Source organism: Pyrus communis, chromosome 13, assembly GCF_963583255.1.
Source record: "Pyrus communis chromosome 13, drPyrComm1.1, whole genome shotgun sequence".
Lineage (NCBI taxonomy): Eukaryota > Viridiplantae > Streptophyta > Magnoliopsida > Rosales > Rosaceae > Pyrus > Pyrus communis.
Genome location: NC_084815.1, coordinates 21,147,470 through 21,164,731, shown reverse-complemented (window position 1 = coordinate 21,164,731; position 17,262 = coordinate 21,147,470). Strand labels below are relative to the sequence as shown.

The 17,262-nt window shown below is 38.3% G+C and overlaps 2 protein-coding genes across 4 annotated transcripts; one reads left to right on the top strand and one right to left on the bottom strand.

Moving 5' to 3' along the window:
• Nucleotides 1-598: 598 nt before the first annotated feature.
• LOC137712562 (serine/threonine-protein kinase AFC2-like) lies at nt 599-4,463 on the bottom strand. Of its 3 annotated transcripts, XM_068451645.1 has the most exons (11): nt 4,296-4,463; nt 3,325-3,517; nt 2,942-3,122; nt 2,776-2,824; nt 2,566-2,680; nt 2,205-2,299; nt 1,899-2,055; nt 1,748-1,812; nt 1,560-1,657; nt 1,371-1,473; nt 600-1,247 (listed from the first exon to the last, which is right to left on the bottom strand). In XM_068451645.1, exons 1-11 carry the CDS (start codon nt 4,392-4,394, stop codon nt 1,101-1,103), a joined length of 1,302 nt encoding a protein of 433 aa, XP_068307746.1. In that variant the 5' UTR covers nt 4,395-4,463; the 3' UTR covers nt 600-1,100. The 3 variants fall into 3 exon arrangements, with proteins under 3 accessions (XP_068307747.1, XP_068307746.1, XP_068307748.1); XM_068451646.1 differs by lacking the exon at nt 3,325-3,517 and having other exon boundaries at nt 599-1,247; nt 4,296-4,433; XM_068451647.1 differs by lacking the exons at nt 2,566-2,680; nt 2,776-2,824; nt 3,325-3,517; nt 4,296-4,463 and having other exon boundaries at nt 606-1,247; nt 2,942-3,108.
• A 1,549-nt stretch (nt 4,464-6,012) lies between these two features.
• Nucleotides 6,013-15,181, top strand: LOC137712343 (cytochrome P450 736A117-like). Its single transcript, XM_068451439.1, has 4 exons — nt 6,013-6,168; nt 6,453-6,492; nt 13,624-14,474; nt 14,561-15,181. Exons 1-4 carry the CDS (start codon nt 6,013-6,015, stop codon nt 15,179-15,181), a joined length of 1,668 nt encoding a protein of 555 aa, XP_068307540.1.
• The last annotated feature ends 2,081 nt before the right edge of the window (nt 15,182-17,262 follow it).

Sequence of the window (17,262 nt, the reverse complement as noted above, 5' to 3'; positions counted from 1 at the left end):
TCCTCGCAATGCTTTCGCAGAGCATAGTAGCCAGGGTGGCGCTGGAGTCCTCGTGGTTTCCTGTAAGGAAACAGTCTGCAGCCTTCGTTAGACTCGGGTAGCGCTCATAATTGTCATCGTCATCAAATTATATAGGCTTAAAATCAGAATGCTTTAGCTTTGCTTCAACTTTTGAATATAAGACTTCATGCACTCCACGACAAGATCCGAAACACAGTCGTATAACAAACGATAATCTGGATCAAGCTCGTATCAGAAGCCTTCTTGGTCTCATACTCTCCGTAGTAATCAGATTGCGCGACGTTAAAAGAGATCGAGGCAGGGGTCACCCCGGGAGGGGAAGGAAGAGGTGAAATGATATTGTTTGTGTCTGAGATCGAATCAGAAGACTCGGTACTGTAGTGCATTGCCATTACCATCTGACATCTCCTCGGCCGCAGCGGCGGCAGAATAATTGATGTTCTACAGGCAGCCATCAATCTTAATTTTTGAGTTCTGAAATATGGTTGACAGATGAAAGCAGTTTTACCAATTCACTTGGACTAGCTCTACGCCGAAAGCCAAAAACAAAACAGTAATAAGAATTTATCTTGAACAACTGATTCCTTTCCATGGTAGGAGCTGATTACTTGGGTACCAAGGAAGGCTAAGGCCTTTAGATATGTCTTACATTGCAAGCAAAATAACACATCAAAGACAAACAGAAATTTGGAAATAATACAGTTTTTCAGATTTATTTGGGCAAAAGTAAATTTATTGGACATTAATAATTTGTGGTTACATATGCGCCAGCAGAAATCAAAACCCAGTGCAAGGTACCCAAAACATATCGGACAGGATAACAATGTTGTAACAAGTTATTTCTTCATTATTCCAAATGTCACTTCTGTACAATGCACAATTGGGTTAGCAGACTTCTACACTACATAAATCGACCGCAGGTACAGCGCAACTCAAATAGCGTACGAATGTCCATCAATCGGTAAATAGTAATGTTTGTATTTGGATATCTACAGAAAGTTATTGCCGACACCTATCACGATTTTGGCGCAGACGCAATGTACACTTTGACTCGGCAGGAAGCGCAAACGAGAATAAAATCATCTCCTGAGGCTGTCCTTCGTGAAAAAAGAATGTCGGAGGGCTTCGCGAGCAGAAAGCCTATCCGAGGGGTCGTACCTAAGCAGACCCTGCAAGAGGTGAATAAGGTCCCCGGCGGAATGGTCTACGTGCTGCATTATAAGATTCTGCAAAATGAAAAAATGAGCAACACAGTTGAAACATTTTAAGTATTACCAACACGAAATTAAGTGGCTCCAACAGTCCATCAAGTAGGCAACAGAAATTCGCAAAGGAAGCAAAATACACACCTGGAGCCGAGGAAGCTTCTGAACAGCTCTGATACTCTCTCTAGAAGCTGCACCCTCTGGCCAATCCAATCTACCCCTTCTAACATACTTCTCAGCATGTCGGCTGCAAATTTCCACGAGAAAGGATAAGCAAGAATTCAACTTCATGCTAAAAATAAATTACGATCAAAAGATATTATTATAACTTACTCTGCTCTTTTCAACATGTGCTGGGGTAGGGAACCAAGTACCCGCTCCATCATGGCGAGGTGCTCCAAATTCTCGTGAGTCTGGAACAAGGCTTCACCCTATACCAAGCAGCACAAGCACCATAAATATGGCTTGTACTATTTACATGAAGATATTGACAACAAAAAGCATGTAGTTAGCAGACAAACCGTGCATAACTCCACCAGGATACAACCAATGCTCCATACATCGCAAGGGTAGGTCCATCCCAGCCCTACAAAATCACCGTAAATAATGAAATTTTGTGTACTTACAGGCTTACAGCTCAAAGACATCAGTACGTATTAAGTTCACACTCACCAAGAATAACCTCTGGTGCTCGGTAATGCCGTGTTGATACAATATAGGTTTGATCTTGACGCTCGTAAGTTGTGCTACCAAAATCAATAACTTTAATAGCACTCGACTTTGGTACTCTCTTAAAATAGGAGCTATCTTTGGGTGATCGAGATGAGCTCTGCGGTCAGTAAGATAGAACGTTAGAGAATTCACACCAGTAAAAGAAAAGGAGGGAGAGATTAAAATATAAGAGAGGGGAGAGATTAAAAAATAAGAGACAATCAAATGCCCAAGTGTGCTTGAAATCAAATGAAAAACAGCAACCACCTTATTGTAATCAGGAACTTTAATGTAATCCGGAGAAACAAGGAGTATATTCTCTGGCTTCAAGTCGGTATGAATAAGACGAAGATCATGCATGACTGCATAGAAACCAGAATATCATCAGAAAGTAGGACCACAAGGGAAAAAAAAAATAACCAATCCTATCTTGATTGGTATGCCTACTTACAGGAAAATACTTAAAAGAGCGTATCTCAGCTCCTACAGCATGTTTTAATAAAGTTTCCATAGCAGTGAAAAAAAATCATAGAATAAATTGATTTATCCCTCTCGACAATTTAACAAAAATATGAAGAAAAGCAATATATATTGATTGAAAGAAACTAGCTTAGGTATAACTACACACATGCAACACATTCCAAGAGTTGTCTTCCAATCTCACGGACAAGGTCAATCGGAAATGAGCGGTAATTGTTTTTCTTGAGAAAATCGTATAAGCTTGGTCCAAGCTTCTCAAACACCTGTTAAAACCATTTGAATTCACGAACAAGTTTTAACCCCCAAATTATTTGTGAATTGGGGAAATCAATCCATCACATATTAATCTAATACTTACAATACAGATATGGTTACGATAGTCAAACCAGTTCCGTAATTGCACACAACTGCAAGGAATGAACCCATTTAACAAAGCAACCAAGTAATGCAATAAAGTTTAGGAAAAAGCTTCTTCAAACACTCCATGTCAGTAAAAAAGTTGAAAATTAGAAACAACTACTCACCGATTGCCACCTTTATCATGTTTACCAAGCTGTTGCAGCACTTCGATTTCTATCATTGCTGCTTCACGATATTTCTTGATGCCACGAACAATTTTTATGGCAACCATTTCCCTTTTTTCTCTGTCCCAGCATTCCAACACCTGACCAAAGGTACCTTCACCCATTTTGCTCTGGATTTTGTCTGAAAAAAGTGAAAACAACAATTAACCTCCACAACTAAAATTGTAAAGTTCACAAAATACGATACAAAAAACATTCAAAGAACTCTGCTAGAAAACTGGCCAACACTGATATCCACTAAAACATCAGAAATTCAAGGATTAAATAACCAGAAAAATAAAGTCTAAAAAGAACATAAGATTATGCGTTGATTGTGTAATTACAGCGAGTTGTTAAATTCTCTCCAAGCAAAAACATGTAATGCCCATCTTTGTCATCTTCTCTCCATGGGGGGGAACCATTTCGAGTCACTTCCTTATCAAATAGAGAAATAGTAGTGGTCTCTGACGGTGCCATCAAAGATGCATAGCTTGTCACATTCCCAAGCTCTTGTCCACAAAACATTCCTACCTGAGCCTACACACAGCCATCCATTCATGTACCACTCAACATATTAAGTCAAAATTTTGCCAACCCCAATACCGCATCGCAATCCACACCCGTTAGGTCCAATAAGAATCTCTTAAATCATAACCAAAACTAATAGCTTATACGAAAGACAAGAAAACAAATTCCAAATGCAGCTATAAAAATACCACACAACATACGATGGAAAACACTTAACATGACCAACGAATGTAACCGACCGTTCCCAACAACACACCTATTAACATTATAATCTGGAATAAATCGAGCTAATTGTCTCCATATCAACTAACCAAAATTTCTATATCAAAAGGGGTTCTATGGATTTGCTAGTTTTACTGACAATACCAGATAAAACCACAGATTAATACCTGATATTTCAAAGACTAATCTTTCTAAGACAAAATTACTAGCTTTTGGAAAATTTTGGAAGAAAACTTTCAACAATTTACGAATAATCAGTTCCTAAATAAATAGATTTTCTGTAAATCGACCTAAAAAAAATCGTAAATCAAATTATTAGAAAATATTCTATCAGTATATCCATACTACGATCTAAAATCTTGAAGTTTACATTTAACCTTCCAACAAATTTACCAAATTTAATAAATTTTGAGACTTTAATATCAGATCTAAAAGAATACAATACAGAAATTCTACCCAACCATCAAATATAATAGCATTAAACGGAAAAAATCAAGTTATCGGATAAATCCCACAAAAAAAATATTTTGAATCAGACCTAAAAATTAAAGAACAAGGATAATACCTTAGGGGCCTGAGGAACGTCCCAGCCCAAACGCGCCCTCTTTCGAGGGCGGCGATCCAAGTAAGCGAAGGGAAACTCCGTCACGCGCTCCGTCTCCATGATCGCAGATAGGGAAATCGATAATCTCTGAAAAAAAATTCAACAAAATTGACGAGATATCGGATGAAATTCGAGAGAGTGAGGCTAAAGTCCAACCCTAATTTTAACCTAACAATAAAGCGTAAGAAGGTTCGATTGAAATCTAACCGTCCACGTGGTGCTTTCTTGTCCATTTGTTTGACCGATCCTGTTGCTATTCCAGCTCATCGAGGGTTTTAATTTGACTATGGTTAATACTTTTGGGTTGGAATTTAACTATCGTTGAGTTAGCTTTATTTAGCCGCGGAATATTATTTTGGGGAGAGTTGAATATACCCTCGAAAAATAATCATAGTCAAACTCGGAAAAGATGTTTCCCCCAAAAAAAAAAAAAAACCTAGGAAAAGATGCGAGAAGTCCTCCCAGCTGGTGAGTATGTGATTAGGTTGAAATCTCTTAGTCTTTCCAAGTTCCAAAAAAGTAAATAACCGTGACTTATCATCGGTTATTCTTTTTTGTTTTTAAAAAAGAAAAAATCTAGACAACGATTAATTTATTTCCTCCTATTTTGATTGCAAAACACGAATTATTTAGGAGTTATGGCTCATATGTGTAGAATATGAGTACAGGTACTTTTTTTAAAATAACGTATCTTTATTTTATGAACTCCACGACTAGAATCGTTCAATTTGTAAATCTTTATTTGAAAATCGTTAGAAAAATATCATTGTTTAGTCATGCAAATAGATCAAATAAATACAATAAAAATACATTATTCGCTTAGAGTGATGATGTGTACATTCCTCGTAGACAGAAGCAAGTATTATTCTTTTTAGTTTTTGGGTGTGGCTCACGTACACAAGCCGAGGATTACCCAGAATAATTAGCTGGTGAGACCATGAGTTCAATATACTATAGTACCTTAGTTAGTACGACACTGGTAATTTCAATTCATTCTATTTGGAGCTGGTAGGAGGATTTGTCCTGGAATTCAGTTTGCCATCGCAGGTAATGAGATCGCTTTATTAGCAAATATTGTGCACAAGCCCAACTGGGCATTGCCTGGTGAATCTGATGAGAGTTGATGTGTTGAGAGTTCATCCTACATTGGCGAGAAACAAGTCTAGCTAATAACTTATATGATTTTGGGATACTTCTCATATTGTCAATTGGTCTTATGGTGAAACTTCAATTTTATTATGCTATCAGATTCAGAGCAGGCTACTCTCATATTGGACAAGTCTAGCTAAGGACTAATGTAATCTTGGACTACTCTTCCTCATATTGCCAATTGATTTTATGGTAATCCTAATTCCAGCAGAATCCACTAGTTTAACACATTGTTCAATGCGACATAAAGTCACGCCGAAAAGTGAGGCCACATAAAGTCATCGCGAGAGCGAGATCACATAAAGTCATCTTAGATAGACGAGACCACATAACACATCGTTCAATGTGAAAACTATATCCAATCCAACCATGAGTTCTAAGTATTAGCATTTACTTAAAGTTTCAGTCCCAGATTGATTAGGACAACTTTAAAGTCTTCAAAAAGACCTTTTCATACCAATAGGAAACATTATAGCCGATTTCTAGCACTAACAATCATACTCATATTCTATCAATAGCAGCAAGAACAATGGTCATAATCAATGCTTGCACAATTGGAAGAGACCCCTCATTTTGGGATGAGCTAGAGGAGTTTAAACTAGAGAGGTTTCTAAATTCTTCGGTGGATTTCAAGGGGCATGACTTCGAATTAATCCCTTTTGGAGCTGGAAGAAGGGGTTGTCCTGTATCCTTGTTTGCCATGGCCCCAATAAGATCGTGTTAGCAAATCTTGTGCACAAATTTGACTGAACATTTCCCGGCGGAGCAAGAGCAGCCGAGTAAGCATGACCGGATGTACCGATCTTGTCATCCATCGAAAAGTTCCCCTTGTAGTTATGATTGCCCTAGAATGTTTATTTATATTTATTTGTAGCAGTAAACTTCTACGAAATTAGATTGTCGTTTAGGACTTGGTGTTGGGTTGGATTTTGATTTTTCTTGCAACTTAACAAACTTCGAATTCAAAAGTTAAAACGCTTTGCTTTCTTAAAGCACTTCATTTTTCTCTGTCCTTCTCCACAAGAAAATTTACCCAGTGGACTAAGTAAATTTGATAGCCTACGTGGCAATTTGACATATTTTAACATTTCATTTTCCATCCGATATGTTATATTAAACTATTATTTTATTACATTATTTTATTTTCTTAATTTATGTTGTGTTTGGGAATCCCTTTTTCTTTCACCAAGCAAAGGTCTATACAAACCCAAACACAACAAAATCTCGTCAGTTCGAACATTGAGCTCTTTCTCTGTAAGATGGAAAGAAGATTTATTCTTTTTTATTCCTGTGATTAGAGATGAATTGTCTCCAGAAACTCACAAGGTTTCTCATCCATTTCCGTACACACGTGTTCCATAAACATTCATGAATTTTCTTTACCAATTAATTAAATCTTTTTTCATTTTATATTTTTTTTCTTCAAATTTCAGATCTCTGTTTTGCCTCTCCATAGCTTCAGAAGCAATCCCAGGAGCCCTTCGTTCTCTATCGCAACTCTATTGTTGATTAACAAAAAAGAAAGAGGGATATGAACAGATTGCACAATCAACATTTATTATAATAAATGATTAAACTAATAAAAAATCAACGAAAACGTTTAATAATTAATTAAAAAAACATTTGAAGCTCATGTTAGATTTGACAGCAATCCTCTTTGTTACCAATCAATGTCATATCACATAGGATTTGACATTTCGGTTGGAAATTATTAGTGGTTGTCTTTTTTTTTTATTGTAATAGCTTATGTGGACATTTTGACATATCATTTGGAGATACTCCAACACATCTAAATCTACGCTTTAATAGAACTCTATTCGTCAACCAAAAACCAATGAAATTACAATTATAACATTTAATACATAACTAAAAAATGTTAGAAAAGAAAAGAAAAAAAAGTGGGCATTAAAGTAATTTCGTGCAAACAAATTTTTATTGTTTTTTTTTTTTTAAACTTCACAGCCATGTCGTCCTATCACTACCCTCTAAACTCATCCTCTCTCCCTCTCTCTTTCTCTATCCTTAACTGCCGACACTTCTTTTTTTTTTTATGCCTGCTGTAACTCCTACCATAATATATATATATATATATATATATATATATATATATATATATATTTGAGAAAGAAAAAAAATGTTTCTCACACATAGAATGTATGATCTTTGCTAGTAAATCATGTTTCCATTTTTGTTTGGCAGACAAAAAGTTTCTTGCCCACAAAGAAAACAAAGGATAAAGATAGTATCCAAGAATTACTTTGAACTAGCCTTCTGCACGCGTGTGAGCTCGAGCAGAACACATTTTTTGAATCACAGAGTGCTATGCCGACTTATGACATGCCCGACCCTGATATTCTCCCAAACACCAGGGTAGACACCTGATGGCCAACACCTGAAGGTGAAGAAACCATATTAGAATGCATGAGAACAAGAAATAAATCAGACTTATAAAGTTAAATATAATTAATATGCAATTGAGGAACGTGTTCAGAGCATACTACCAATTCTAGACACTAAAAATAAATAATATAAAATTGAATGAATAAGAGCATGGGTCCTACATTGAGAGGACTCGAAAATGCCGATGCGAGAGTGCCTTGACGCCGGGATTGTACGTCTCGATTCTATGTTCTGAGGGGGCTTAAAACAAACATAAATGGAACAAGTTGATATATATATATATATATATATAATACTGAAATAATTATTCAACGTACTAACCCCCAAAGTTTATAAAAACTCAATAGCATAATATGTAATAGGTTTTGCCGAAAACTCTAGCATGCCATAAAACCTTTCAGAAATCATATATTGTATATAGTGTGCTAGCTAGTGGTATCCTAATCGACCCATAGGCCCCTATATCACCCAACCCATAGGCCAAATATATAAATCTTCGTTCGATCCATAGGCCCCTACATCACCCGACCTGTAGGCCAAATATATAAATCTTCGTTTGACCCGTAGGCCCCTACATCACCCGACCCGTAGGCCAATATATATAAATCTTCATTCGACCCGTAGATCCCTACATCACCCGACCCGCAGGCCAATATAAGTATCGATGCCCGTAGGCAGAACAATGACCACCAGATGCGCACAAAACGTTGAATATAATCTTTCCAAAGATACGTACATATATCTCAAAATATCTATATAGTATATAGTCATCCATCATACATACTACAAAGAGTGTAAAAACATGTTCATAAATAGTATATAGTTATCCATCATATATATTACAAAGAATATAAATTCGATAAAGTATGGTATTCCAATATATTCTTGGTAATGCATGATAATCATAAAGTGTAAATCTAATTTACCCATAAAATATTTCATAAAACGTAACCATTAAATCATATTTTTCATGTATGCATTTCTACTATTAAAACATGCATTTCAAAAGGGGTTCACTCACAGATACTCTGTCGTCAGAGAGTCGTATGAAATAGGAAGGACGGAATCGCCGTTAATAATTGCACATAAGCACATAAAGGGTCCAATTAATAAAATTATACTCAAACGATTGAATTTCATAAAATGGACGTAAAAAACAGATCTAGGATGTCGAAATTAGCGTAGGAGGGGTCCCAGACAAAACTTGCAAAAAGTCAACAAAAGTCAACGTTGACAGGTTAACGATCAATGGTCAAAGTCAAAGTCAACAGTCAACGTTGATCGAAGTCAACGGTCATACCGAGTCGGGTCAACCAGGTTTAGGGCTTAAGGTTTGGACTTAGGTTAGGGTTAGGTTTTGGTGGGTTGGCCTTTGGGTTAAAAGGTTAATAGGTTTAAAGATTGGGCTTAGGTTAGGTTCGAGTTACAAGGCCCATGGGTTTGGATTTGGGTTGGCTTAGTAAGCCGAAGGCCCTAGGTTGTGGGTCAAAGGGCTTTGGGCTTGAAAACCAGGCCCAAGGCCTAGTTTTGGGGGTTTAAGATAACTGGGTTTGGGTTTATGGTTTAGTGGGTTAAACGAGCCAAAGGCCCTAGGTTGGCACTGCCTAAAAGCTTGGTTCGAAGGGGCTTTGGGCTTGAAAGCCCGACCCGAGTTCAAATCGTGGGTCACCAAACCCAATGAAAGAGAAGGCTGGATTCCGGTTAGAAAGTTCCTCCGAGCTTGATTTACAACCCTAAGGTACAATCTAAGCACCAAAATAAAGATAGAGGTAGGAGGGTGAGGTTTGTACCTTCGGGTCCCTCGTTGTCACATCCCAGTCTCAACTCCACTGTAGCACAATATTATCCGTTTTAGGCCACGCCCTCACAGTTTTGTTTCTGGGAACTCACACGAGAACTTCCCAGTGGGTCACCCATCCTGAGAATACTCTAGCTTAATCTCGCTTAACTTCGGAGTTCCGATGGAATCCATAGATAGTGAGTCCCCAAACTCATGCTATAGGGAGGGAACAGGTACATATAAGGCACATCACCCCATCCCCATTGGCCTACAATCCACCCCCCTCAGGGGCTCGACGTCCTCGTTGGCACACTTGCACCACACGGTAGAGTGGCTCTGATACCATTATGTCACATCTCAGTCTCGACTCCACCGTAGCACGATATTGTCCTTTTTGGGCCCCGGCAACGCCCTCACAGTTTTGTTTCTGGGAAGTCATAAGAAACTTTCCAATGGTCATCCATCCTAGGATTGCTCTAGCCCAAACTCGCTTAACTTCGGAGTTCTGATGGAATCCAAAGCCAGTGAGTTCCCAAAAGGCCTCGTGCTAAAGGAGGTGGGCATGTACATATAAGGCATAAAGGATCCGGGTGATGTGCCTTATATGTACATGCCTACCTCCATATAGTACGAAGCCTTTTGGGAGCTCATTGGCTTCGGAGTTCATTAGAACTCCAAGGTTAAGTGAGTTCGTGTTAGAGCAATCTCAGGATAGGTGATCCACTGGGAAGTTACTCGTGAGTTCCCAGAAACAAAACCGTGAGGGTGTGGTCAGGGCCCAAAGAGGACAATATTGTGCTACGGAATAGCTAGTCTGGGATGTGACATAATGGTATCAAAGCCACTCTGTCATGCGGTGTAAATGTGCCGATGAGGACGTCGGGCCCCTAAGGGGGGTGGATTGTAACATCCCATATCGACCAACGAAGAGAGGTTGATGTGCCTTATATGTACATGCTTCATTCTCTATACCACAAGGCTTTTTGGGGACTCATTAGCTTCGGATTCTATCAGAACTTCGAAGTTAAGCGAGATTGGGCGAGAGCATTCCCATGATAGGTGACTTACTGGGAAGCTCTCGTGTGAATTTTCAGAAACAAAACCGTAAAGGCGTGGCCCAAAGCAGACAATATCATGCTACGACGGAGTCGAGATTGAGATGTGACATAATGGTATTATAACCAATCATTGGCCGGAAGTGTGCCGACGAGGACGTTGGACCCTAAATGGGGTGGATTCTTAGATCCCACATCGCCTAGGGGAGTGGATCCACTATGCCTTATATGTACATGCCCACCTTCTTTAGCACGAGGCCTTTTGGGAATTCACTAGCCCCTAAGGGAAGTGGATTATTAGATCCCATATCGTCCAGGGGGTGGATTCCCTATGCCTTATATGTACATGCCCAATTCCTTTAACACGAGACCTTTTGGGAACTCACTGGCTTCATATTCCATCGGAACTCTGAAGTTAAGCGAATTTGGGCTAGAGCAATCCTAGGATGGGTGACCACTGGGAAGTTGCTTGTGAGTTCCTAGAAACAAAACCGTGAAGGAGTGGCCGGGGTCCAAAGCGGACATATCATGCTACAGCGGAGTAGAGATTAGAATGTGACATAATGGTATCAGAGTCACTCTGCCGTGTGGTGCAAGTGTGTCGACGAGGACATCAGGCCCCTAATGGGGGTAGATTGTAACATCCACCATCGACCAATGGAGAGTGGGTGATGTGCCTTGTATGTACATGCTCCCTTCCTTATAACACGAGGCCTTTTAAGGGACTCACAGGCTTCAGATTCCATCAGAACTCTGAAGTTAAGCGAGATTGGGCGAGAGCATTCCCAGGATGAGTGACTTACTGGGAAGTTCTCATGTGAGTTCCTAGAAACAAAACCATGAATGTGTGGCCCAAATCGGACAATATCATGCTACGGCGGAGTCGAGACTGAGATGTGACACTCGCCGTGGTCAGAAAACCTCTGCAACTCACGGCCCAGTTATCGAAATTTGGGAAAACATTTCCCAGTGCCATTTCTGCATCAAATCTTCACCCAAACCACATAAGTAAGCTCAACAATTGCCATAGAACATCAAAATGGGAAAAGGAAGGTGTCTCCGAGGCTTACATAGGTCGGGTTCATGGTAAACTCGTCGAAATTCACAAAGGGAGGGAAATGACAGTGGTTTTTGCCACTGTGCACAACAACGGACTGGTCTTGGGTTCGAGGTCATGACTGGGAAGGTAGTATGATGGTGGTGGTAAGAGGTCCGAGAGAGGGCTCGGGGGAGTTTGAGAGGAAAAGAGGAAGTGAGCTACGAGAGAAAGAGAGAATAAGAGGAGACTGCCACGTGGTAGTGCAAGAAGGAGAGAGGTCGAGGGACAAGTTCAAGGGTGAGCCCAACCCTTGGGCACACCAATTAAGGCCAACAAGCAAGGTTTTAAACAAATAAAACCAAACCAAAGTGAAAATATGAAAATACCCCTTTCGTTTCATGAAATTCGAGACAGGTTGTTACAACTTACATGTTTTAAATGTATTTATACGCGTGAATTGACAAAAGGAAAGTCAAATATTGAAAGTAAGTGAATAATCCTAGATCATGTTAGAAGAAACCTCTTAGTGTAGATAATATCGTTTGTTCAAAAAAAAAAAAAACAATCATTTGACAACTAATTTAATCATATTATTATGCATGTGCAAAATACTTTTTTTTATAATCGACATTACATGCTTATCAAGATGTTTTGAAGGTGTTTAAAAATAGAGAAAATAATATTTAATGAACAACTAGTAGAATCACATTATTGTTAACTTATTGTGAGGTTCTAATTTAAAAAAAAAAACTGTACAAAAAAATTATTATTAAAAAATACTGTTAAAATGATAAAAATACCCCTACCATACATTTCATGTATTATTTTGGGTTGTTTTTGAAGTTTTTTGTTTGAGGGACATTTCTGTCCAATTATTTTTTATGAAGTTTGTGACATCAAAAGACACTATTTGTTAGGTTTGTTGGCTTTATATATAAGAAGATTCACCTGCTGGAAGATAAACAAAAGAAACGAACTCATTGAGTCCGCCAACTCTTATGTGGCTCCTATTTATTGGCTTTAATTATCTATTCAAAATTCAAATAAAGCTCCAAAAAATTTAAGCAACAACTGGATCTCCTCCTCTTGTAATGGACCATCATAACGTTCCCTTCACATATTTTCCGTCTTGACCGAAAGCACTAGCAAGCAATAAAACGGTTGCGCTAACACACAACAATTTGTGTTCACATGCTCTATTTGAAATAGTATTTACACTAAGGAGGTGGATGAATAGGTTAAATCTTATACTGAGCTAATCATAATAATGTGGTCGCCCATAATAATGTGATTCAAGTTCATTTTTGACGAGAATCAAACATAAAACCTTTCACTTACAAGTGAAGAGGAATACCACTAAACTGTAGTACTAAGTGGTAGGTATCATTATTTATGTAGTCGTTACATCCTCCTTCTGGCAATCTTTTGAGCAAGGGTTCGCAGTCGCTTTGGAGTTGGACAATAACTATGTTTCCAGGCCAAAATAGAAAAACAACTGCACAAGCAAAAACTCATGGCCATCCATGAACCAAAGAGCTTTTTAGTTTTACCAATTTGGAAACTTGCAAATATACAAGTTTTTGGGCAATTAGCTAGAATGATCTGTTTTTTACATTTTGTCATAGAAATAAAAAGTTTTTACCATGTCGTTATTATATCATCGCCGTGTGGTCGTTATGTTACTTCAGCACTCTTCGATGCATATGTAAGCTTGAGATATCATGGATGATCTATACCTTTATATAAACACACGAGCGCAGCAAACACACCCACAGTGCTGGCCATAAATTTTCTTATCCTAATAAATAAGACTGATGCTGGAGAATGAAACCTCCTTTTTGCAACCTTTGGCCATCACACTGCTGGCCATTTTCCTTATCCTCCTATACAGACGATACTCCTCCGTTATAACCACCAACAAAACCCCAACACCACCTTCTCCACCAAAGCTCCCTATCATTGGAAACCTTCACCAACTAGGCTTGATCCCTCATCGCTCGCTTCAAGCCTTATCTCAATGTCATGGCCCTCTCATGCTCCTCCACTTTGGAAGTGTCCCAGTTCTTGTTGTCTCTTCGGCTGAGGCTGCCCGCGAGATCATGAAAACCCATGACCTCACATTTTCTGACCGACCCAAGTCCACCAACTTTGAGAAACTTCTCTACAACTACAAAGACATTGCATCTGCTCCTTATGGTGAGTATTGGAGGCAGGTTAAAAGTATATGCGTCTTAAATCTTTTGAGCAACAAAAGGGTTCGCTCTTTTCGCTTTGTCAGAGAAGAGGAAACCAAAACCATGATCAGCGACATAATGAAGTCATCACCATCTGTTTTGAATTTAAGCGAAATGTTTGTGAGGCTTACTAATGATGTGGCGTGTAGAGTGGCTCTGGGGAGGAAGTACAGTGGTGAAGGGATGAAGTTTGAGGGACTTTTGAGGGAGTTCACTGAGTTGTTGCGAAATACTAACATTGGGGACTATATCCCATGGCTTTCTTGGATGAGCCGTGTCAATGGTTTGGAGGCCAAGTTAGGCAAGGTGGCTAAGCAGTTTGATAACTTTATAGATAGAGTTATTCAAGAACACATGAACTGTAGTTCAAAGAGTGGAGATGATGACCAAAAGGATTTTGTCGACGTTTTACTTTCAATTCAGAAGGAAAATTTGGCTGGCCGTTTTCCTTTTGATATAGATACTATAAAAGCCCTCATCTTGGTAACTCTCTCTCTCTCTCTCTCTCTCTCTCTCTCTCTTTATCTGTTAGAGGTTAATATCTTAATCAAAACATTTTGTGCTTGTAGGATATGTTTGCTGCTGGCACTGATACAACATCTAGATTACTAGAGTGGGCAATGACTGAGCTTTTGAGGCATCCAAGGGTCATGAAGAAATTGCAGAAAGAAGTAAGGGGAATAGTTGGAAACAAAACAGACGGAGTCACGGAGGATGATTTGATTGAAATGCACTACTTGAAGGCGGTGATGAAGGAGACTCTTCGCTTACACCCAGCAATTCCATTACTATTGCCCAGGATTGCGTCCCAAGATGTGGAAATAGGTTGTTACAAAATTAAAGCCAAGACACACGTTATGATCAATGCGTGGCAAATTGGAAGAGATGCCAGACTCTATGAAAAACCAGAAGATTTCGAGCCAGAAAGGTTCTTGAATAGTGAGATAGATTATAAGGGGACTGACTTTAAGTTGATTCCATTTGGTGCTGGTAGGAGGATGTGTCCAGGAATTCAGTTCGCCATGGCTGTCAATGAGATTGCGTTGGCAAATATCGTGCACAAGTTCGACTGGGCGTTGCCTGATGGAGCAAGTGGGGAGGATTTAGACATGACTGAATCTACCGGTTCAACCACACGTAAAAATTATCCTCTCAAAGCTGTTGCTATTCCATTTCCATGGGAAGATTGATGGAGAATAGGAGTGGGAGTTCAATGTCTTGGAATTTCTCTTTAATTGTCTAGGGTTAAAAAAAAAAGGATGCTGAATGCCCATTAGTCTTTTAATTTTCTTGTTCTACGATATATAATTAGGTTTAATTTTCTTCTAAACCTAATCATATACTGTAAAAGGTTTAATTTCTATGTAACATAAAAGCCGTTGCTATACCATTTCTATATAATTAGGTTCAATTTTTCTTCACCTGACAAAAAAGGTTTAATTTTCTTCTTTAAAACTATGATGCTGGTGAATGAAACGTCCTCGTTTTCGCAACCCTTCGCCTTCACATTGCTGGCCATTTTCTTGATCCTCCTCCTCCACTACAGCCCCCAACAAAACCCATATTGGAGCATTGGTGTTTGCCGGAACTGTTTTTCTCTTATGTGGAACTGTTTGGACGAAAGAGTCTTTACCCATTTTTTCCCTTTTTCTTTTGGTCCAATACCTGTTTTTTTTTTTTTTTTTTTTTTTTTTTTTTTTTTTTCAACAAAAGTCCAATACCGCAAAAGCCTCAATAAACCATACACTAGCAAAAAAATAAAAAATAAATATCAAAAGCGGTTAAATTTAATGATCATTGTATTCAATACAATTTAATCTTAGACACCAAATGCGGTCTGATAATGTTTGAGCAAGGAAAGAAAGAGAAAGTCACCTATGCACGCGTTGATTTTGATTTGCTGAGGGGACAAATTGCAACTTTATGTATCTCAAGGGATTTTGTTAGGGTAGTGTTATCCACACACCTATTTTGACTTCTAACATACTTATCTTAATTTTTGGTCATCGAATCAAATGAATTAAAGAAGATCAATAATAAATAATTAACAAAAATACATAAAAAGTATAAATAAGTATGTAAATTACACTATTATTTTGTTATGGCTTAAAACTTTAACGCATGCAACAGGACCAACCATGAGTATGGCATGTGAAAGCCTGAAACAAAGCCATCCAGGCCCAAGCAAATGGCAATTGCTTGGGTAACAGCATTTCCATCCATGGAATTTTGCTATGCTAAAGTTAAAATCCACTCCAAAATTCCCTTCACCTATCTCCTCCAAGTCATGGCTGGTAGGGCCTCGGCGATTCTAGCCCTTAGTTCAGATCCATTTTGTTGATGACAGCCACGGTTTTATTTATTTATTTATTTTGTAACGTGTGTCTACACACGTCCGAGGAACCGAGAGTGAATGGTGCAACAGAAACTGATGTGTGGGGCCCACCACAACGGTTGGCTGAGCTCCCAGCTGCTAGTTCAATGCCTTTATTACACGCGGTGCAATTGTATCTTCTAATTTGATTATAATCCAACAGTTTTTATATTTTAAACTGTAATAAATTAAAAAAATGTAATAAATGGAAAGAAAAAAAAAAAAAAGAAGGGAAAACGTTTACAAAGGAGAAGGAAAATCAGAAAAACACAAAATTCCAAGCCCTCTTTCCAAATATTTTTTATAAATACCAAATCATATTCTTCACTTCCCATAACAAAACTCTATATATAATCCTTCATATCCTTATTTTCTACGCTCTTATTTTGTTTGTGCTTACAAAAATGGCTTCTCCTGTCGAAGGTGGAGTCGAAACCAAAACTGCATGGTCATGTTTCTTGTGCTAGCGTTTGGTTGTCGTTTCCCATGATCCAATTAAAGACAATGAGAATTCATGAAGATCATACTGGTCTTTTTTATAACAATCATTACGAAGGCGCACTTAGCAGTAAGAGGAAAATTCTGAATAAAGAGTTAGGCATATGGAGAGACGCCAGAAATTGCTAAAATTATCAAAGCCGCGCCTTCTTTTGGACAAGGTAACAATTTACGTGGCTCCATATTGACTGGCGGAGGAGAGTTAATTTATCTTCAAATGAGATGTCAAATTTTGAACATAAAATTTAAATTTTGACAGATTATGTGATACTTTGACATCTTTTAAAGTTTTGTTTTCCAATCGATATGTCAAATTAAATTATTATTTTATAAAATAAATTATTAAACTAATAAAAATTTAATAAAGGACATTTAAAGTTTATCACTAATCTGTTACCT

Coding starts and splice junctions, on each gene's coding strand:
- LOC137712562 (XM_068451645.1), bottom strand. CDS start 4,394: ATGGAGACGGAGCGCGTGACGGAGTTTCCCTTCGCTTACTTGGATCGC. Junction 2,825..2,941: donor CATGATAAAGGTGGCAATCG/GTGAGTAGTTGT, acceptor CATTCCTTGCAG/TTGTGTGCAATTACGGAACT. Junction 1,658..1,747: donor TCCTGGTGGAGTTATGCACG/GTTTGTCTGCTA, acceptor TGCTTGGTATAG/GGTGAAGCCTTGTTCCAGAC.
- LOC137712343 (XM_068451439.1), top strand. CDS start 6,013: ATGGTCATAATCAATGCTTGCACAATTGGAAGAGACCCCTCATTTTGG. Junction 6,493..13,623: donor AAAGCACTTCATTTTTCTCT/GTCCTTCTCCAC, acceptor TCACACTGCTGG/CCATTTTCCTTATCCTCCTA. Junction 14,475..14,560: donor CTATAAAAGCCCTCATCTTG/GTAACTCTCTCT, acceptor TTGTGCTTGTAG/GATATGTTTGCTGCTGGCAC.